This window comes from Notechis scutatus, chromosome 2 (assembly GCF_049901735.1).
Source record: "Notechis scutatus isolate UNSWTSFEM ecotype Mainland chromosome 2, rNotScu1.2, whole genome shotgun sequence".
Classification (NCBI taxonomy): Eukaryota; Metazoa; Chordata; class Lepidosauria; order Squamata; family Elapidae; genus Notechis; species Notechis scutatus.
This window is the reverse complement of record NC_142010.1, coordinates 92,486,426-92,510,584: the sequence shown is the minus strand read 5'-3', so window position 1 is coordinate 92,510,584 and position 24,159 is coordinate 92,486,426. Positions and strand designations below refer to the sequence as shown.

At 36.1% G+C, this 24,159-nt stretch overlaps 1 protein-coding gene across 4 annotated transcripts in view; it reads left to right on the top strand.

Annotated features, from left to right (window-relative positions):
* The window catches only part of KCNIP1 (potassium voltage-gated channel interacting protein 1), a 374,993-nt gene that overhangs the window by 315,798 nt on the left and 35,036 nt on the right, over positions 1-24,159 (top strand). Inside the window, exon 2 of one of the 4 annotated variants that reach the window (XM_087955479.1) lies at positions 21,948-21,980. The exons of the other annotated variants lie outside the window; for them this stretch is intronic. Coding sequence (XP_087811605.1) covers positions 21,948-21,980 — 33 coding nt within the window. The remainder of the gene's footprint in view (positions 1-21,947; positions 21,981-24,159) is intronic. 4 annotated transcript variants of the gene reach the window in all.

Here is a 24,159-nt window from a genome sequence, read left to right as displayed (position 1 = left end):
AAATTCAGGAGTTTTAGAAATTCAGAATTGCTGTAAATGGATGCCAGAATGTGCTTAGAAATGCACATTTGAGCCTCATGTATTTGGAGAGAACGTAACAGCAGTGCACTCAACAATTGCAAGCAGGAATTTTGAGAACATCAAAACTTTTATCAGCAAGTGTTTTATAGGCCCTCTGGCAGCAGCATTAAAGCAAATATATTGTTTAAAATCAGTAAGGACTTTTTTCTTGGCAAAGAACATGTTGCAAGAATTCATCACCAAAAAAGAAAACAAAAAACCCAATGATGTAGGAGACTGATTTGAGTCCAACCTGCCTTAGCTTCAGACCCATTCCAGTCTCCAAGAAAAGAATACTTCAGTCTCCACCCTGATGGATGGATGGATATGGCTTACATTTTGAATGTATGAATGAACAATATGCTGGGTCATGTCCTTTATCTATTACTCATGGAAAAATAACATGATTTTCTATTCAGAATGTCATAGGTTAAAGGCCACAGGTCTACTTGTAGTTTAATTATACCACTGTATCCTATTCCCAATTTTTGAAATGCAATAAACAACTAATGCCATCATCCAGGTTTATCAGCTATACTGATAGAAGACAATATTTGTAGCTCAGAGTTAACTGTGGGCTTCTTGGTGCTTCCGGAGCTTGGTTGTTTTCTGAAGACATTTAATTGCCAAATTACCGTGTTTCTCAGAAAAAAAGGCTGGGGCTTATTTTCTTTTGACCCCGAAAAAATGGCTAGGCCCCCCCGTGCACCCTCACCTAGAGCGCCCCATGGGCAGCCGCACCTCACCACCAGCCGCTCCTAACGGCCGATCATGGCGGAGCGCCGAGAGCTCCCTACCCCCGCCAAGCGCCTTTGTTGCAGACCTGGGTATGGTGCTGGGTGCAGGCCAGGTCAGTGGGCGGGCAGTAGTGATGGTGTGGATGTCAGCCTTGGTGGCGGTAAGGCACTTTGCATCATGCCTGCCACTGTTGCTTCCTCCGCTGCTGTTGCTTTCCCTTCTGCCCGTGCGCTGCCTCATTTGGAGTGCTGCACATTCCTCCACTGGCAGCGTTTCAGCCACTTCTCGGGCGGGGAAGCCATAGCTTCCACAGTTCCCTCTGGCGCCGGCCCCTCTCTTGCCAGCGCCATCTCCAACAACAGCAGCAGCAGTGAGACAGACCCCGCTGCCGACAAGAACTGCCTGACCTCCTGCAGGGGCATTGCTTTGATTGATGGCAACTGCATTGACAAGGTCCTGCAAGTCAGTGAGTCTTTCGGGGTTGGGTGGGTGGAAGCGATGATGGGAGGGTGATGCCACCGTTTCTCTCCCCCCAACGCCTCGCTTTGCTTCCCACCCCAGAGCTTCGGGTCACGGTCTCATCCCCTGTACAGTCGGGCACTCTCCTCTTGCTCCAGCTGCCCAAACCCATGGACCTTTTCCCCCTTTTTAAGTTTTCTTTACTCTCATTCCCTCTGTCAGTTCCCTAAGAATACAGACTGGCTGGGCAGCTTCCTCCCCACCCCTCCCAGTAGTTTTAAAAAGGGAACCATTTATCCATTTTTCCCTTCGAGCAGAGGCAAACCTTCCAATCCAAACAGAAGAGAAAGGGAATCATCCTACAGACCCTTAGCACCAAGCTTCCCAGAGGATTCTCCCAAATGATCCACTCCAAAGGAGGATTCACCCCCTTAAATGCACTCCCCTCTTTAGGGTGAATCTGATGAATCGTCCTTTGGAGTGGATCCTCTTATGAAACCTCCTTTGGGATTCTCCCAAAGGATCCACCCCAAAGGAGGGGCTGGAAGCAAAACGAGTGATAGAGCAAAAAGCCCCTCCATAACCATTTTAATAAAAAGTAAACTATTAAGATTAAAATCCTGAAGAATTCTGGCTTACATGCTGCATAAATGAAACCAATTTAAAAACTGATTTACCTTGCAGAAATGTATTGGGATTACACATCTGGTTTGTTTCGAATATTATTATTATTATTATTATTATTATTATTATTATTATTATTATTATTATTATTATTATTATTATTATTATTATTTAGGAGGAGGAGGAATAGGTGCATTATAGGCAAGGGTATACTTCCTTGTCTGCCTGTTTCTGCAGTTATACATTCATTTCAATTGTGAACGCTAAATGATCCATATCTGAATGGAAATTTTGAAAAAAACTCCATTCTTGCATTGGAACCTATCAGAATCTGTATACATGTACAGAGCTAAAGTAACCTTCCTGAATATGATATCTCCAGGAGATATTGGGATTGCAACTAGTAGAATTTCCAACCACATGGTAGTTAGCTAGTTATAGATTAAGGGAAGATCAATTGGGGAAAGTTTGCTAAGTGACTGGGCGAGGGAAAATTATAAGATTGCACAAAGAAATCTGGGGAAAAATCAACTCCCAAATGGGTAAATGTTTGCTTCAATTAATCTACGATGCCTTATTTGCAGTGAAATCACTTATTCAATCAGCAAGGAGTAAGTACATTACCTATACACCAGGACATTTGAACTATTGATCTCAATTGCATGTCATGTTGTGCATACAAAATCTTACAAGAAAACTTGAAGGAAAGGATTGGAAATGAGAAAAATAGCCCACATGACCTGAGATGACTAGAAATAAATGCTTCAAATAAATCAAGGCATTCTTCACATAGCTCTTTGTGCTCTTTTCCTGCAATTTATATTAGGCAAAATGCTGCATTTTCCCCTCAAGCTTTTACCTTTTAATCCCATGGGATGTTAAATAGTCTATGCAGTTCTCCTTGACTGATACATTTAATCAAAATTTATACAGATCAAAATGAAAAGCAAGAACAAAGTAAAATCTAAATGTAAGGGAAGGTAACAAACTCTTCCCAGATACAGTGAAAAGCTTAGCTATGTCAGGCATACACTATACAAATATGAGACAGAACAGCTTAAATTCTGGCCTGATTAAAAAAATAATTCTGCTGCAAGTTAATTGTAAAACCCTAGTCTAAATTCTTTTAATTCCCAGAATTCAGTGCAACTGTATTTCTTAAGACATGTGGATAAACAATCTCTTGTTAACAATTAAAATTTGTATGGAAAAATAGTTCCTGGACTTACTGCTCCTTCATATCTCTGCAATATGGATAAAATATCTTAGAAGTCCTTGTTTTAGAAAGTTTGGCTAAGTTAGATGAGTATGCAAGACCTTTTCTTTCAACAAGATATTGCTCTCGATGTGCTATCCCCTTTTGTTAAACAAATAGCATAGAGAAATGCTAGGACTAATAAAAGATACATTCTACTTGAACAGAAAGGCGTCTGCTTTGCGGATCCAAGCCAATGACTTCAGCCATTTCATCTTTATTAATTAGAAAGGCTCTACTTGCACTCCGTGAATAAATTGGATCAGTTTCTATGGCAAACCATTTATGCAATATAAATATAAAGTAGAGGCATGTAAGAGATAAACACTTGAAATCTAATCAACATGGGAATTCTTGTTCCAAGTTTTACACACTAGAACAATTCAAGATCAAAATCAAGATAAGAGATTAGAATGAACAAAAGCATGAAGATGAATCCAAAGTCACAATGTGTGTGGCTGCAAGGAAAGCAAAATAAAGGCAGACATTTTCAAAAATATAAGAATTTGATTATATTAAATTAATTAAATCCAGGCTCTCAACAGCAAGTTATTGTTAATGGTTATGGAAAGGATTGAGTAATATAGGTAGTCAAATCAATTCAGTCTTTATTGATTAGCCCTTGGACTGTATCAAAGTGCAGAATTCCAAAAACAAATTATTACTAAAATTTGATAAAAACAATTTAAAATTGAATTTGATAAAATACAATTTTAATTGAAATTGGAATAAAATACATTTTAAAATGAAATTGGAGTAAAATACAATAATTTAAGATATTGATAAAATATGATAAAATTATATTTCGGTGTCACCCCCGCAATCTATCCCAATCAGTACCACATACGCAGATCTCAACTGAACCATTTTGCTTAAGTACTGTGCTGTGTTAAATGTTAGTTTCAGATTTTGGCTGCACATAAAGTAAATGTTTTGATATGGGGATCCAATGAGTCATTTGTTTGGAATATAGACTGAAGTACCTGTCTCTCACCCTCTTATACAGGCAATGGTCAAATAGGATGTGAGCCAGGTCTTCTACCTCTGCTGCTTCGCAAATGCAGAGACATTCATTGTAGGGTATAGAATGGAGTCTCCCATATCTGACCATTGTGTCAAGCTGTTCAAATCTCGCTCCTGTAAATAGCTCCCTAAGATGTTTTGGCAGTTGTAGTCAGTGTTAAAGGATGACTATGCTGCATAGAACATTCAGAAACAGGCTGCTGCAGAGCTTGTTTGATGAGTTTAGGATAAAACTTTTAGCCCAATTATTGTTCAGGAGGAAATTGTGCTGCTAAATTTAATTGTGGTTGGCTTTCTTGGAAACAACAACCTATTTTGAGAACTAGCCAACTCCTGCTGTTCCTTAGGTTTCCCCAGGCAGTCATATGCATCTTAATCTTTGTTCTTTGTCCTGAGATGTTCTTGTGGATTTGATAGCAATCAACTAAATTCTATTGTATGGCTTATTTGTATGTGAAAATACTATGATCACAGCCAGTCATATGCAAAAACAGTAGCTAGAACATAGTGTTCATTAAAAAAAAAATCAGAAAAAAAATTCAGTGGTTTGATAGATCCTCTAAAGCTGCATTTGATTTGGCGGTGGAAAAAGAATATTGGTGCAGCTGAATCATTCTTTAGGTCAAGCTATGACAATGTGATTGAATAACAAACCACCATTATTCCAAGGTAAGGTTGTGTCTAAGGTTGTAAAGTGTAATTGTTTTAATACATGCCCCAATAAATAACAAGCAACTTCTCAGATTTTCCAAATAAATCCTGTAGTGCAGTAGCCCCCAACTTTTCAGGAGCCAGGGACCAGTTCTGTGGAGAGATGTTTTTCTGCCAACTTGAGGTGTGGTTTCACATGCTACCTGCATCCCACATGTGCATGGATGGGGCTATACTCATTTTGGCTGCCTGGTTTCTGGCATGCTGAGGCCCTGGGGTTGGGGGCTCCTGCCGTAGTGTATTCAGCAACTCTCATAAGAGATTATAATGAACTAGTCAACACTTTATTCAGGATCCATCTCATCTATGTACGAAAGTTAGGAAGTTTAGATGTACAGAGGAATTTTCTCCTACAGTATTTTTGCTTTTTTGTAATACGATCATTATGCACATGAATTTAGAATATGTGGATCAATAAAAATTCAGTCCATGCATAATCTCACAAACTATTTCTTTCTTATTTAATTTCTCATTACCAGCTAAAAATCTGCAATCACAATTCTGTGGATTCTATGTGTATTTTTCTACACATTATATATTTTTGATGAAAATTCTGCATTCCTAAATAAAAGTGCCTTTGTAATACATGTTTGTCACTTAATTATAAGCCACGTACAAATTATTAAAATATAAGGTGAATTTCATGTGACTTTCAGAAAGATATACAGATTTTATGCATGGATAATCTAGCTGACAATGTTGGAGAGCAGCAAATAGTTCCCTGTTATCTTTCAAAATGTTGAGACAAAATAAACCAATGGATTTATTTGTAATCCTTGAGATGAATATGCTTCTATCAGATAGCTTGCAATAGAACCAATAGTTTTTCAATAGACCATGTTAAAAACAAAATGGAACTCTTATTTCCCCAGGCCAAATGCTGCATTAAGATTCACTTTCCCCCCCAACAATATTATTGGGGAAGGTGGAATATATAAACACACACACCAAAAATGACCTGATCCAGCATCTATTTTGGCCTATAGTCTCTCATCCGATAGGAAAAAAAATGCTTGGAAATAAATTTACAAATCCAAAATATAATATTGAAAATATTTAGCCTTATTTTATCAATTTATTTACAGTCAGAATAAGACCCTTTTAAAGAATGACTACCTAGGACCATGATGGCAAACCTATGGCATGCATGCCGGAAGTGGCACATAGAGCCATCTCTCTAGGAATGCCAGCCATTGCCCGCTGCTCTTCTGGGTTCCAGGACATGCCGGCCAGCTGGTCTTCGCACATGCATACACACTGCCCAGCTGGTCTTTATGTGCATGGGAGCACCAGAAACTGAAAGAGCTTCTCCTGGTACACACATATGCGCCGGCCACTTGGTCTTCCAGTTTCTAACACGCATGTGCATGCAAAGACCAGCTGGCCAGCATGTGCATGCACATTGGAAACCAGCTGGCCAGTTGGTCTTCATGCATGCATGCACGTTAAAAGCTGAAAGACCAGGTGGCCGGTACATATGCGCATGCCGGGAGCTGCTATTCCAGTTTCCAGCACACATTTCAACACTCGGTTCTTTTTCAGCGTGGGCATGGTCCCATTTTGACATTGTGTTTGTCAAAAAGGTTAACCACCTAGGGGGTAACAATGATGCACAAATAAGAAAAATGAATGATGACATCATAACTCCCATTTCATTATTTTAATGAAATCTTGTCTTGCAGTGATTGTACCTGATATTACATATATTCTTTGTGTAAATTGTTTTTGAGTGAAACTTGTTCAAATGAACTGTTTTCTAATCCAGAAGCTCAATGTTGTTAGCTGATAACAAATTAATGGTTCTTGAAAAGATTTTGGACAAAAATATTTGATGTAATTTAGCCACAAATGGATGAGTGATTAAGAGAAGAGCTGTTTATCTCTGAGCTGTATTTACTTGAATACTATTTTTCAACTTAAATTTGTCTTAAAATAGGCAACAAGTTATGCTAAAACAATAATGCTGTAAAATAATTGTACAGGAACAGAATTATACAGTTTGGAAAGGTCATTCAAGGTATTGCTTTCAACTATATTTCAAGTATATTGCTCACCGTAGGAATACAAATTAAGGTATCTATGACAGGTGGTATATAGCTTTAGTTAGAGTGTATCCAATGAAGAAAGCTCATCAGGTCTCTGGGTAATTGGTTCCACTGTTGAGCTCTTCAAAATATTAGAAAGTTTTTCCAACATTCAAGGGGGGATTGAGAGATCCTGCATTTCAAAGACATTATTACACACCTTGCATTCTCAACCTTCTATGAGACATCCACTCAGGTATTAAGAATGCTATTATATTCCCCCATCTCGGTGTTTTGTTCTCAAAGCTAAATCATCACATAGTCTTGATTCACCTGCTTTGCCGTTCTCTGCATCTATTCACATTTAAGAAGGATTCAGACAAACTATGATACCCAGAAGAGAAGAGAATTCTTTAAACAGGTCTATCCAGTGCATAATGTGGCAGAACTGCTATTGCCCAAGATAAAGGAATTATACGTTTATGAATGTAGCTTAAAATTGTATTTCCCCCCCACTTTTTTTTTTTGCTGCCATATTACACAGGCGACTCACACAATTATTTTGCAATTAAATATTATTCCTAGATCTTTTTCGTTAAGTAGTAATCCCAAACCAATTTCCCCATTTCTCATTATACATTTAGAATTTCATTGTATTAAATTCCATTTTATTATTCTAGCCATTTCTCCTATGAAGGTCACTAGAATTTCATTTCTGTCTCTTAGTATATCAAATATCACAATTTTCTATACATCTGTATATTTTATAAATTTCTGCTTTTGTCTTTGTTCTATTCATTTATATAAAATGTTAGCAAACACAAATCTCAAGGCTAAATACAAGATCCAAGACAGAACCTTGTTAACCGCCTGATACTATACTCCTGTTTGTGAGGCATAGCTGAAATGCACTCTTTGAATACCTTTTTTTAATCAGCTGGGTATCCAGTTTATTATTTGTGGCATACATTTCATTTCCTTAATGATCTAGAGTGTTAATTAGAACATCATGATTAAGCAATCCTGATCTGACACAGATTTTAATATATTTATTGAAATCAAGATACTTTACATCTGTAGCATTCCCGTAATCTACTGGAGAAATTACTCAATCAGAAAATGATGTAACATCAGATTAGCTAAACAAGTTTTCAAACATCTATGCCAGGGGTGTCAAACTCACGTCATCACGGCAGCATCACGTCACGTATCAGGATTTTTTCCCCTTTGCTAAACTGGGCATGGACATGGCCAACACATGATGCATCCAGCCCATGGGGGGGGGAGTTTGACAGCCCTGGTCTATGCTGTCATTGAGAAATGACATTATCTGAAGTACTTACAGATTGCTTACTTTTTTGATATTAATCTTTCTAGGTACTAATATTTATCTCCCTTTTTTGAAGATTAGAAGGTATCCATTTCATTGTATTGGATTTATATTATTTATATTATTCTCAAATATTATAAACAGCATACTCTTTTAATACCATAGTATGTGATTATCATGATCCTTAAGATATAAATTAATTTCAAATAAAAGAATGATCCCTGACCATCTTTCTAGTAATCTCAAACTTCAGTTCTATGGCTATCTGGCTCTTGAAGGATGTGATAGAATTCCTACTCCTTTGTTAGGAAAAAAAACTGATCTAAAATCTGACCCAAATAATTCTATTTTATTAGCATTTTATCATATTTATTGGATTCTGGAAGACCTGGATGATCCTAATATTTTTTTTTTTGGTTTCTTATATATTTAAAATATTGGTTAGGGGCTGGGGTTTTTCTTTTTCTTTTTGTGGATGCTAGTGTATTTTTATGCTTTTGTTGGTGTGAGCTGCCTAGCATTGTGGCTCATAAGATGACTGGCTATTTAAGTCAAATAAATAAATACTGTTTATTTTCTCCTCTTTTTATTATGAATATATTAAATACATCTTTATTTTGTTATGTCATTGTCAGGCTCCGCTGATTCAGAGCTTTAACACTTCTAATGCTAACACAGGTATAAGCCACCTGTACCTCTTTTTGATAACTTTCTCTCTCCCTCCCTCCCTCTCTCCCTCCCTCCATTCCTCTCTCTCTCTCTCTCCCTCTTTCTCTCTCCCTCCTCCCCCCCCCATTTCTCTCTTTTCAGATTTTCACTAGTGTTTTTTGTTTTGCAATAATCTGGCCTTCGCTTTTGTCATCCATTTTTTTTTTTTCTTCATTGGCATTATTTTCAGTTGTGTTTCTAGTAATCTTCTTATTTTTGAACATCTACCTTTCTTGAACTACATCCATAAAACAGAGCGAAGTAAATCCATGAAGACTTGTTATTAAAATATTTGGCTTAGTTCTTCTCTTTTTTTTTCTTGGATCATTTTTTTTTCATCAGTTTAGATAAAAACATACTATTAATGGTTTGTTTATTCTGCATCTCAGGACAGAGATGCCATTAAGCCTTTTTTTCTCTGCTTTGTCTTTTCTCTGGTTTTTCTTTATTCCCCTTAGGGTGTTATCATTGCCTAAGCAGTAGAAATACCGTATAAGAAACTTACCAAAATGTTTTTAATATAACCAGAAAAGTCTCTAAGATGATCGCTTATGAATGCATAGAAATGAAGTTAAACTTTAATCATAAATTAAATCATCATCATGCCACTAAGAGAAACTAGTTCTAACTAGTTGCTGGTCTTCCTGTTCTTAGTGGAAGTGTTGAATCCTTTCCCATCTGTTCTTAGGCTACGGATGCATCCTTTATCATCCAGTCTTACTCCCACATGCTTTGGTTCCTGATTCCTTCTGTTAATTCCTTCTTAATTTCACTAGGCTGAATGTATTTCCTTTCCTTCTATCAAGCTTTCTCACAGTTTTCTAAATGCTGCCAGTGCTAAAATACTTTAATCAAGGACAGCAAACTAACCATTTCTTTTGAATAGAGCTATATACTTATGCTTTTTCAGTACTTGGCCTTTCCTGCTAAATCATATGATAAACAACTGAGGGAACTAGGTATGTCTAGTCTAACAAAGAAAGACTAAGGAGGGATATGATGGTGGTCTTCCAGTACTTGAGGGGCTGTCACAGAGAACAGGGAGTCAATTTATTCTCCAAAGTACCTGAGGGAAGGACAAGAAGTAACAAGTGCAAGATCATTAAGGATCAGAATTAAAGAGAAATTTCCTGATTGTGAGAACAATTAATCAGTGGAATGACTTGCCTCTGGAAGGTGTGAATTGCCGATCACTGGAGGCTTTCAAGAAGAGACTGGACATCCATTTGTCTGGAATGGTATAGGATATCTTGCAATGGACAGGACATTGGACTAGAAGATCTCCAAGATCCCTTACAACCTATCATTCTATGTTTTATATAGCATGGTAGTATCATCAATGGCATACTGTACAAAGGAGACACAGTGACTTAAAAACACAAGCAGTTCCCTGTTAGATCAGAATCCTGGTAAATTTTGTCTGTTTATACAATGGCCAGTGAACTGCCCAAGGAAGCCTACTATCTCCCAGTCTTCAGAGACATCCAATCTAACAGCTATTATAGAAGACTAGTAGAAAACCATAATGAAGGGCTGAGTTTTGAAGCAGAAAGTTCAAGGTTCAACATTCCCCCTTTATTATATAGTATCTGTAACTATGAAGGATAAGACAGTTTATTTCCACAATTTTCCAATGCTCTTAAACACTAAATACCTCTAATCCTATTCCTAACTCCTTATTCAATACAGCTATATTTAATATAAATTTATGTAACTCCTATTCAGTTGCAGCTTTGCCATGAGAATAGTAATCTTATTTCTATTCTTCCAAATAGGGTCTTCAATTTTGCCTAGCAGCTAGTTCACCTTTTGGGGTTATGATCCGTCAATGAGGCAGCAAAGATAAGAATAATACATATTTCTAGGATCATGCCACTGGATAGTATGTCTCATGCTTCATTGGGTTGAATTATTGTTGTTAGAGATCATTGATAATGCCTTTCACCACAGGAAGTATTTGATTCAGGTATTCCTTCAAAGCAAAGTCACAAAGCCAAACAATACCCCTTTTCTTTTCACTGAGTTGGAAGAGCTACTATTAGCTGCCGATAGTGAAATGGAGACCAGTTTAGTCAGTCTGTCATACTTCTCTGTGAGGTAAAAACACCTTTTTGCATATGTATAGAAGGCCCTTTTCTATATGAAAATTAATTGTTGCAAAACCAAATATATTTCTAAATATATTACAACTATTTCATCTCAGCTTAGTGCAGTTGATAATCATAGCACAAAGTAACGCCATAATTCTTGCAAAATACAACAATCCAATTTGGCAATTGATGCTTACCCACACATATTGAATGAAAATTCCTAATTAGTAGCTTTAGTCTCTGAAGGAGTTGTAATCTCATTCATATTTGTTCTTGCACACAGTAAGGAAAAAAAAACACAATTAGTTTGTTACTGATAAAACTACTACATCCCAATTCTAAAAGTTTTATACAGTTTCAACACCAAGAGCTCAACTATTTCAAAGCTCACCTGTCCTTTGTATGCAATCACTTCTATGCCTCTTTTCAATTCATGCTATATTTATGATTTATCATCAGCTGGATGCCTCATTCATTTTTGTATCCAAATGCTTAAAATATGCTGACACTTAGAAAACCGAGGTATTAATAAATCACGAAACTACTCTTTTCAGTGAGGTCAAATCCTTATTAAATGTGAGAGTTCTACAGGGAAATTACAATGCATTATTTGAGCTCATCATAGGTAGTTCACTATAACCTTTGCAAGAAAGAAAAGAAAACAATTAAAACTTAATAACTTCATTTATAATTCAGAATGCTTTAGCAAGAACTTTGTTTAATAAGGATATTGACTCTCAAATCTGTTTTTGAAAGGGAAAAGAGTGGGTTTTGGCTAACTTGGGGAGCATAATCTTCTTTGAATGGGATCTTCATCTTTTACTGTTGTAAAACATCTGTTATGTTAATTCCCACAGAACTAGACACTAAAAGCCAGTCCCCACTTCAAAGGTACATTTCTCCCAATTCTCAATTGCAGATACCAAAAGTTCACTCTATGCCCTTCAAATGTACTGTCCCACCGATTTTTATTAGAGCTAAGATCTACTACCTAGTGTATGAAAAAATCTACTGAAATGATTAGGAAATAGATAAGCAATCCAACCAAAATAAAAAAACTAAGATTGTCTCATGATTTTGAATTTGGACTGAAAGAAAATATGGGAAGACATGACATAGGTACATAAAAATATAAATGAAATGGATAAGGTGATTATAGATTACAGTGTCAGAACTTGGGGTCACCCATTAAAATTAATGATTAGGAATTAATTAAAGTAATGGAAGAATTGGAATCAATTAAAGGAATTTGTTTTTACTTTGTGGTGGAGTTTCTGCCCTCAATTTGATGCTTGGTTTTAATAGACTTCTGAAAAAAAAAACATGAAGGAATGGATGTTTACTACTTTTGGGGGCTATTTGTTCTATCTGAAATCATGGAATCATATATCTGAAAACCAGATGCTACGAAAGAACAATTGAAGGGATTTATCCTGTTTATGTGTATTAAATCAGATAGAATATTGGACTAATGTCTTACCCAAGTACAATTTTCCAAGTTCTGGTGTTTTTAATCCGAACAAAGAGTTTATGTGGAATTTAGGTTAATTAGAATGCTGATAAGATTATATCAAGAAGAATAACAACTTTATATGAAATGGTGTTGAGTAACAGCAAGTTTTCTTTAGAAGTGCTGTGATGGAGACATGCAAGCATCTGATCTTTTTCAAATCACCAAGCATTACGAAATTACAGCAGAGTTCACACTCTTGTTATCCTAAGCCATGACAAAACCTACTGACTTTTATTCAAGCTAATGCAGGCTAATGAAAACCAAAAAAGAAACAAAACAGAGAAAGTGGAAATAAAGGTTTCTCCTAGCTTGGCATCAGCCATTGAGAGCTAATAGGATAGAAATAACAGGAAAAGTCTGGCCAATATTACAGAATTACAGTTGGAAGGGACCTTGAAGGCCTTCTAGTCCAACCCCCTGCTCAGGCAGAAAAAAAACCTTTACCATTTCAGACAAATGGTTGTCCAATGGGATTTCCTGCCTGAACAGGTAGTCCCTTCCAACTCTGTAATCCTGTAACATTGACTGGGCTTTCCCTGATATTTCTATCCTATTGACTCTGAATGATTGATACCTAGCTAGGAGAAACTTTTTTTTTTCCAGTTTGGGGGTGCTAAATGGGAAGCTTTAATTCAGGAATATTTAGAGAGCCAGAGTTCCTCACTCCATAATAAAAGAAATACTAAGTATTCAAACATATGTTCCTTGTTGGACAATATGTAAATAACTATCCCAGTTGCAAGGGAAATTCTTCCTTAACAGAATGTTGTGGCTAATGAAGAAGGAAGACCAGAACAATGTTACATCTGAACACATTCTTCATTTTTTTATTACCTTTTGAGCAAAATTTTATGATCAAATGTACTTTATTAATGAAAGCTCAAATTCCTGACTTTTGGGAAATTGCAGCAGGCAGAAAATTGGGGAGAATCAAAGCTTTCTTACTATTTCTGACATTTTTAATGGCCTAATAAAGGTAACAGTTCACTTCAAATTCTAGATGTTATTTTTACAGGCTGCCACACAACCCCCTTTGCTTTTTCATTTTCATAAGTACTTTTGAAGGATCAACATTTTTCTAATTTGAAACGTACTTTGGAGCTATTGTTCAAATCAACACTGAGAGGAACCGCATGCTAATGAATTTTGTATTTTGTATTCCCATGGGACTGAATAACGGGTTTAAATGAGAAACTATTTTGTGTCATCAAGCTAGTCATGGGAAATAGGGATTTTCTACAGGTAGCAGAAAGGAAAGTTGTCGGAGATACAATACTCTCCTGGTTTGAATTTTATTGTCTCTTAACTACAATTTTTTTAAAAAATAATTTAGCAAATCTTTCTTATGCCATTTATACCTTCTCATTTGTCTTTGCTCTTGTCATTGAAGGCAGTGTTATATTTCTGTCTCTTGAAAGAGATCTTATCACCCAACTGAGCCATAAAAGAAAATATTAGCTAGCATAGCTTCTGAATTGCTAGATTTATAGGGTCTTTTTGTTTGGCTGCCTGAATAATAAGAGACAATAAAACAGCTTTGCTGTGCACTTGAGACTGCAATCCGTTTTCTTTCAGGAGTCAATGATAATGTAGCTGTCTGATTCTGATCTTATTTACCGCAATATAAACAGAGGGTATATCCATTAGATGTAATGTCTGTTTAAAAACAAGACAGAATGGGGCAAGGTGCTTTTTCCAAATGTCTTATTTTCATTTTTTCCAAATTAGATGACATGCTGCTTAGAAATCTCTTGATGTTTTTGTTTATCAGTTTAAGATTTGCTCATCAAAAATTACAGTGATAAAAAGGAGCTGCATATATTGCAAAACCGATTAACTCTTTTCTATTGGTTTTTGTGAATGTGATTGTTGAAAAGGGCTTGCTTCTGATGTTGCTTTTTAGTGTAGTATAGAAAATAAAATATTGGATGAGAAAGACACCTGAATTCAGATCTCGGTTTAATCATGAAACCTGCCTGGTGAAATTAAGTTAATTACTCTAATTTGCCCACATATTTTCTATGAAGATGAAACTGAAGGGTTTAAAAAAAAAAGAATATGTTGTTAGAGAATATTGTGTATACTAGTTCAGAGCCTGGAAACAAAATGGAATAAATGCAATAAATAAAGCTGTGTAAGAGATATTACAGTAATAGTGAGTCCCTTGTAAAAAAAAAATAGCTTATCCTGGATTGATTTTGAGCAAACAGGCAATTTAAAAGACTAGCCCTCTTTACCTATTGCTACTTTAGTGTCAGTGCTGCTTTTCAATGAATAATAGCAATAGCACTTAAACTTATATACCCAGGGGTTCTGACCAGTTTGGGCAAACCCTAGCTCCGATGATCAGTTGGTTCCCCACTGGTTCAATCCAATGATCATGTGGGTCCACCCGCCCGCCCCTGTGCTATACTCACCTATATCTGCTCGGCTGATTCGCGTGGCAAAGCAGATTGCCGAGCCTCAGCTGTGTTGCTTCCCCAAAGTAACATTGAAAGTAAGTAATTTTGAAAGCTGTGCAGGCATGCACAGCGTGCGCCAGCTGCGCGCACACACAAAGCGTGCATGCACACGCAAAGCGCATGATTAGCAAACCGGTTGTTACATCGGCAGCATGCCACCACTGTACATACTACTTTACAGTGCTTTACAGTTCTCTCTAAGTGTATTGGCCCCAACAATTGGGGTCCTCATTTTACCAACCTCAGAAGGATGGAAGGCTGAGTCAACCTTGAGCCTGGTGAGATTCGAACTGCCAAATTGCAGGAGCCGGCAGTCAGCAGAAGTAGCCTGCAGTAATGCACTCTAACCATTGTGCCACCATCACTCATAAATAGCATAATCAACCAAACTATTTTATTGTATGATCCTTTTGATTATAAATACCAAAGAGTCTGGAAAACACTGTCCCACCTAGAACACAAAACTCTGGCACTTAGTGCTATATAATTGAATGCATGTGTTGGTGATGATTTATAAAAAACCTTTAGAGTTATTTAAGATCAGTGTTAATCATCTTTAACTATTAGGCAAAGGGGCGGGGGGGGGGGAGATTAAAAGTCCCCATCATTGAATGAATGGATAGATCAAAGCTTCTTTATATTTTTATTTATTTTCTTTGTATATTTATTTATTTTACATGATGGCTGTGCCTGAATTCACTTAACACACCTTAATGGGAATTGGTTAATTACAGTATGAATATAGCTACTGTCCATGTTACTATATAATAACAGCAGAATGTTAACTAATATTTAGCCCTGTTTAGTGTTTTTCTCAAAATCAACCTATCTATAGCTGATTTTTCACCTAGCAGTTGCAATTCAACTACGAGTGACCCATGGTTAATTTTAACTCTGATGCATATGTGTTTTTAGTATGTTATATGAACCCTGCCTGTTTGGTTATTTTATGGTCGGTGCCCTGTGTGAACCCAGAAAATGGGTTAATTTCAGACTGAAAGTTGTGCAAATTTAGGCTGTCTCTTTTAAATGTTTAGTTGCAATTCAGAAACAGCCACTTCAACATATCAGTAAAACTCTACATTAAAGTACAAAATGCTCAAGAGAGCCATAAACTTTAATTAGGAGGTCAATCAGCTAAATGTTTATAATTAATCAGTGAAATTCAGTTTTAATTGGAGAGGTGAGAATTTATAGGCCCATTTGTTTATTGTTTAAGGCTATTTACATTCTTTATTACTAGTATTCTATTGTTTAAAGGGATTTAGCAAAGAATCCAAAGAAATACAGGGAATCTTCTTGTGTTCCTTATTCTCGGCAAGTGTTACATTGCCTGAGAATAAGAGAGTGATGCAATCACTTATGATGCAATCACATAAGAGTGTGATGATAAAAACATGTTAAAGCTGGTCTGCCTTTTCTTTGGCCCATGTAGCAACCCTGCACAGCTGCTATACATTTCCAAGAATTTTTATTTAAGGTGTCTCCAACATACATATGTTTTCCCTTTTAGGTGCTTCACAATGCTGGTATAGAATACCTTTGATTATTAAAGAATGTAATGTTTCATTCTCTCTATCAAAAGATATTCATACTGAGTTTTATAACTGGTTGTCTGAAATCAGCTAAACATTATTTCCTGTACAGGCAGCCCTCACTTAACAAGCCCAATTGGGATGGCAACTCCATCGCTAAGCAGCACAATCTTTAAGTGAGTTATCATATGCCTATGACAGACTTATGACCTAACTTCCAATACGGATGTTAAGTGAGACACTATGTGACCACAACTTGCTATTTTACTGTTGGATTCTCCAGTGACTCTGCTTGTTAGAAGCTTGGGTATAAAGCAAGTCTAAGGTGTTCACATCATCGTGAAAAAGTGATGATCATAAACACTCCTCTAGTGTGAAGCACCAAATCAATCACGTGACCACAGGAATGCTGCAATGGTTAAAAGTGTGAGGACCAGTCATAAAGCTACTCTTTCAGCACTGTCATAACCTTGAACACTTACTAAACAGAGACGCTATTAAGTGATGACACCAGTGGTGGGATTCAATTTTTTTTACTACCAGTTCTGTGGGCATGGCTTAGTGGGCATGGCAGGGGAAGGTTACTGCAAAATCCCATCCCCATCTCACTAACCTCCTTTCCAGTTCCATTGTCCTGTGCAGGGCAACAAAAGAAGACCCAGCCAATAAGCTGGGACTTGAGAGGCAGAGAATAGATGGGGGTGAGGCCAGTCAGAAGTGGTATTTGCTGGTTCTCTGAACTACTCAAAATTTCTGCTACCAGTTCTCCAGAACTGGTCAGAACCTGCTGAATACCACCTCTGGACGACACCAGTATTGAGAATTAATGTTACTATTGAACATACCATCATTCAGACAGAATCTTATAACAAATTCAGTATAAAAGAGAAATGAAATGCAATTAGCTGACATATAACAAACATTAACACCTAGATTGTAAAATAGAATATGCTAATTCAAACTGCATGCAGATAAACATATTTGATTGTATGGCTATCTAAATTCTTCTTTCATTTTACCTTTGCTGTAAACAAATGCCTTATCAGCTAAAATCCATCATCTTATTTCATTACATAAAATGTAAGAAATTAGCATTGGAAGTCCCAAATGAATATACTGTTTGTTTTGTCATTGGCAACCCAAACTTTGAAAACCAGTTAATACTGCAAATTATACTGTTGTGATTTCACTATGAAAAAACCCCAGACACATTTAAATAAGAAATATGCATCTTTTCATTCCCCCAAGAAGGATCCAAATTAAAAAGAGAGAGAAAGCAAATGAAGTTTTGTTTTTCATACTGTAATTTTTCATGTAATAAAGAGTTTCAGAGTCTTTTTGTGCAGCATGAAATATAATAATTTATATAATAAAAAGCATGTTTTTTTTGCTCAACCAAATGAAAATAAACATAATTTTTAAAGGGAAATCATAAGTAATAGGCAAGGAAAGATGTTTTATAATCCACATATTTTAAGCAATTAGTAATCCTCTAAAGCAGGGTGTCCAACCTTGGCAACTTTAAGACTTGTGGACTTCAACTCCCAGAATTCCTCAGCCAGCAAAGCTGGCTGAGGAATTCTGGGAGTTGAAGTCCACAAGTCTTAAAGTTGCCAAGGTTGGACACCCTGCTCTAAAGCATGTGGAAAACACATGTTGTCCCCCCCAGACTTCCTCATCTTGAAAACTGGCAGCAAAATGGCAAAATTAAACAGCTATTTCCTACTGACCTCAATGAAAAATGAATGCAAAATAAGCTTAAGATCCATCTAAAGTAATTCCCCAGCCCCTCCCCTTCAAGATTTTTTCTGGTGTCTTCATGGCATCACCATCAACTCAACATCTGCACATCCCTAATCTGACAAACCAAACTGTTTGCCTTATTTTAAAGCAAGTAGAATCATTTAAATAAAGATCAATTAAACAACCTGAAAATAACAAGACATATAAGCTATTTCAGATAAAGACTGGCCAAATCCCACATCCATCCCATCGCTTTAATTAAAAGGTGGAATTATGCATAAACCACCCCCCTCTATTTTTCTCAATCTTCTAACTGTCTGCAAAAGTTGGAGTAGATCTGATGGGATTATGGGGGAAATGGTATGACTCGCAAGAGAAGAATTATGTATAATTCAACAAGGTAGCCAAACGCTGATCGTGTTTCTTGCTCTATTTCTATTTTCTTAAAGAAAAGCCAAATCACCATTCCATGTAGCTGGTTTGACAGAGTTTGGCAGTTCCCCTGCCATTCAATTTGAAAATTTGCTCAGAATTCCTCTACTTGGAGCAGTGACTTAGCTTTCACTTTTGAAAATTAAAATGGTAAGGGATTGAGTACATGTTTCCATATAACAAGTCATTGGATGACTTGTAACATTTTGTATAAGCCTATTCAAAAAAATAACCATTCTATTGCTAGCATTTGGGTAAAGTTTCTCACAACCCCAGGAAACGTAGGGTTTTCATGTCCATAACTCATGTGGTAGCCAAGATGCCAGCAAAATACAGAAAAAGTAACCATACAGTTAACTTTAAAATAGCAGTCCTTGCTTCAGTATAGAATGCCAAATATGAGCTGCTGAAAATTCATTGAGAAAAGTTTATTGGAGTTAATCTCTATAGAACAGATGAGATGGCCAGCACAGGAAGGAAGGAAGGAAGGAAGGAAGGAAGGAAGGAAGGAAGGAAGGAAGGAAGGAAGGAAGGAAGGAAGGAAGGAAGGAAGGAAGGAAGGAATCTAATTCAGATTCCCTGAATTACCTTTCAATCTCCTATAAACTTGGCTATTCTGTTTCATTTTATAGATCATTACATAGTAACAAATAATTATATTACAAAGTAACAAATCAGAGATGAAAAGTTCCCATCCATCAGTGGTGGGATTCAAAATTTTTTACTACCAGTTCTGTGGGCGTGGCTTGGTGGGCATGGCAGGGGAAGGATACTGAAAAATCTCCAGTCAGAGGTGGTATTTGCTGGTTCTCTGAACTATTCAAAATTTCTGCTACTGGTTCTCCAGAATTGGTCAGAATCTGCTGAATACCTTGTCTGCCATCCATGGGTAATCCTTTAATCATACAAAACATAAAAATCATGTCATTCCTCTTCCTTTTCTATAGCTTTCTAGGAATCTGTCGTTGTTTTCATATAGATGTCTAATAGAGGCCATGATCAGGGGTTTAACACATCTGCATCTCTTCAATAAATAAACCAAAGAAAACAAATCAAAGCTTGAACTAAGAAATTATGTCACCTCCTTGCCTTTACAAGGAACATTATCTTAGTTTTGTAGCTTGTCATGAAGCAGCTCTTTGAAGCAAAGCTTAGCTACCTCACAAATGGCTGACAAATAGCATTTGTTTGTAAACTTATTTTTGTGCTTTAAGGGAAAACATATTGTAAAAGTAATCTGCAGCCAATGAAAACTTTTTACTTCATATGGTTTGTCTTCTATTTTGTTTTACTCTGCTTATAATTCTTGCCAACCTTGTGCTGATGTTGCTATTACTATTTGTTGTCTAATCACTGCAAGTCCAATGCTGTAGAAACCACAACATAATCCTTGCTTTCACTTCTTTCCCCATCTCTGTGTTATCTCTTTACTAATGTGAATCTTCATCCAAATATTCATACAACTTTTTTTTTAAAGAAGGGAGATATATTTTCTCCAGTGTTTGTATTGGTAACTTCAATGATTTTGTTTGCGGATAAAAGTGATGCTTCTGAAACAGAAAAACCAATAGTAGTTTCAATTCCCTCATCTTCCTACAATTAAGAATATGACACTCTTTTACATTCTCACTGTAATTGTTTTATTATTTTGTCGTTGCTTTAGCACGGGAGAAAGTTAGTATTGGCTAACTTGAATATGTTGTCCTTTTTGGAAATTGATAAATATAACTGTATGTGGTCCATCATGATTAATTTTAACAGCATATGTGCAATTTAGCAAATGAGGTAACCCTTCTTAAATCTAAAAAACAAACGATGGTTTACAAAATACAGTAGATCGGTTCACATACTACTAAAACATGATGGCTTAGGGCTATGTCTCGGTAAGGGAACTATCTGGCTAGAGTTCTGTATGGCTTGAGTAGTAATAATTTTCACAACACATGTGCAACTTTAGCAAGTTACAGTATAACAGCAACTTTAGTAATTTATAATATGAATGCAAAGTGACCAATTAAAGCCCTTAAAAATAATAGAGAAGTCAGGCACATGACAAGCAGTTAACAGTACAAACTTTTTTTCCTGCATTTGCCAACCTTTGTGTATACCTGCTGTTTCTTTTTTCATAGGAATGACAGGATCTGTTTTTTGTGGTTGATTAAATTGCTTATGCCCCTACTGAGAGTGTTAATAGAATTTTTGTGCAATTCCAAAGTGGCTGTAAATTGCAACACATTCATGCAATGCCACAGGTTGCACTTGGATAAATGAAGCCTATAAACAAGACACAGGAGATCTGTATTATAGCTTTTAGAGAATTGGAAAAAGCTGGTTGTTATGGTCTAGAGAGAAAAAAAATGGAGTGAAATTTCATATTCATAGCACAGACCAAAAGGCCATAAAGCAGTACTAAACAACTGGATTTTCGTAGAAGCAGATTTATGTATTCTAAATCAAAGGCTGGGAAAAATGTGACTGTTATTCGAAGCAATTCTAACTAGTTCTACTTTTGTTTCCAAGGCTTATCATATTCTAATTTGCAGGATTTTGAACTGAAACATGGACAGTAGATACTGTTTGTCTCTTTGTTTTCCTGCTTTATTGCAAAAAAAATTATTTCTTTTTAGGAAAAGATGGATCATTTTTAGTTATTGACAATACTTTTGATCACTTTGGTTAAAAACATCAGAATTGACTAGAGGTAGGCTTTCTTTGCAGGGGTCATTTTTCCTTTCTACTACTGACAAGAAACAGAAGATTCAACATTTCCATGTTGGAAAACAGAACCCTAAACCTTTCCAATTCCCTTGATAAGCTCTTGAAGTTGCATGAAAGATATCCTTTCATATCTTCAAAAGATCCTCATGATTTCAGGAATCATTACTTCTCCAACTGTTTTGCTCCCTCTTTCTTCTTGTGAACCTTTTCTTCAATTGCATGGTTGCATGAGCTGATGGCCTGTTGCCTTCCTGTTTTGTCTTGTCATTCATTGTCCTGTGGTTTCATGTAAGGGAAAAGCTTCACATTTGTTATCTCTACCTGGGAAAGACAGCAGGGGCCATTCAAATGAAAAAGTCCATATCCCGTGAACAAAAACCAAACATACCATGTAGAAGACAGGGCTCTTCATAGCAAGAATAGGATCCCATCAACTTTTACATTGACATTTTTTTGGGGAAAAAAAAAGATTAAAGTGTCTATGGCCCTTTTTTGTTAAATTGTTTTCTCACTTTTTCCTAGAATTCGCCCGGTGGTATTACCTGTCTCAGAGAGGTAAAATTTAAATCAATTTGACTAACTTTCAAAATAATTTTCCCCCTTTTTATTCTAATATGAAATAAATGGTTGTTGCGATTTCCCATCACCAAGGTTCTGTTTAAAATGGAAATGCAGGCTGGGACCCAGAAGTTACAGGTACAAACCATGCTTCTGATCTATTGCAGAGTGCATGTGCAGATACATTAAAAGTTAGTTGACACAGAATAGCTAATAATGAGCTCCTGCAAATATTCCTAACAAAGAAAACAAACTAACACTTTAGCATTAATCGACTGAGTTTTTCCATCATCTTCCTCAGTCCTATTATTAAGACCAAGACACCTTTTATGGATTTCTAGTAAGTCTATGGATGGAGCATTGGAGCACGGTCTTCATATAAAGCAGATTACTGAGATTACAAATCACGAAGTGTTCCAGTTATAGACATATATGCAATTCATGTAAGTATTTGAGGTAAAACTATGCATGGTTACAGTGAGCAAGCAAGCTCTTCCTTAAGTGTTTCTGCAAGCAGGGAAGACTCATTGCTTTCTCACCACTATGTTCATTCTGGTGGTGGTTTGTTGCAATTAGCCCAAACTTATGCCTGTTCTGCAAACAACAGAAGCATTTTTTTTATCCCTGCCTACCTTTGTATCAGAAGAAAACCTTGGCAATCATGTGTATCCAACCTTTGATTTGCAACTGAAGATCTTTGTTCCCTATCATGTCCCCAGTCTGCCAGCTTTTCAATATGGAGAAACGTGGATTGCAGCCATAGATGGTAAGGTGGTATGGATCTCCACATGTATTCTGTATTGGACTTTAAAGTGCATTTCTGAAAGCTAGTAAACTAACTAGATCTTTGTGTGGTACCCTCACTATTACAATCCAAATGATAGATTGACTTCCTGATGAAGTTACTATTATGTAGACTGTTAACTATGCCTATATATGCATAAGTATTAAGGGCACTAAAAAATTACTTTGAATCAGGTTATTTTAACCAGTGAACTAGAAATCATTGAAGTAAATGCAGATTATTAAAATACTGGGGTCATGACCAAGAATTGAAAAACAGTCTTTGAAGTGCAAGAACGATAAGCATGATGTGGAATAGTATATTGTTTTGGTGAATTTTCTTTTGTTTATTCAATCTACTAAAGAGGCCAGCTATAGCTGTGAAATGAAAACAACTTTTCTCTTTTCTCTTGCAATTAAAAATTTAAACAAGCTTTGAGGAGATGTTAGAACAAGGTTTTAAGACAGGATAATCTTAAAACCAATCATTTTACGTCACTGCCAAATGGGAAATAATTCTAAGTTTATTCTTAACTTGTATCTAATAATAAATACTTTTTATATAAATTTCACATATAATATAAAATCTTGGTATTATCTAATGATAAAATCATCCCATTTCTGCAATTCATAGCAATTTTCTAAGTAAGGACAGTCATTTCAGATATATATTTGTGCATGTAAATCATTTTCTTTCCTTGCCTAGGTAGAAATTTCATTTATATATCCCCTTAAAAGTTGAAAAATAAATCATCTTTCTTTTAAATTTTAAAAAAATGATGCCAAAAACTTCTGTCTAATTTGATACAAAATCTAAACATTTAAATTATTTCTTCTACATCTACATTGCACACTTAAACTGCTTTTTTAATTTTGTAAATTGAATTATCAAATTGAATGTATATATAGAAAGTATCAAAATCAGATACACATCACATAATCAGCTTTAAAATAAAATTTCTTTTCTTAATGCCATGTTGGTCTTTATTGTCTCCTAAAGTAGGGGTTTTTAAAGTTATCCAAATTGGAGAACCTGTTACTTAATTTTTTTTAAAAAAGCAATCAAGAACTGTACCTTAGCAAAATTGCTATAGATTTTCTTGGCTGCACTTAAGTGAAAACAGCTTATTCCAGAGCCAGAAATCCTACAACAGCAAAATAATTATAGCACATGTGTTGAAAATTGAAGTTTGCTGAATTGAAACCAGAATATTTTAATTATTATTCCCCGCCCCCCCAAGCTAGTTAGTTTTCTCTGGCATCTTGTCTTCATGCATAATGGAAGTCCTGCATTGCACCATTTCATCATCTTTCCAGGCACTTGAAATAGAAGGGTTTTACCCTGAACTCCCAATAGCCCAAATAAAATAATCAGGGTCCCCAACCGCCGGTC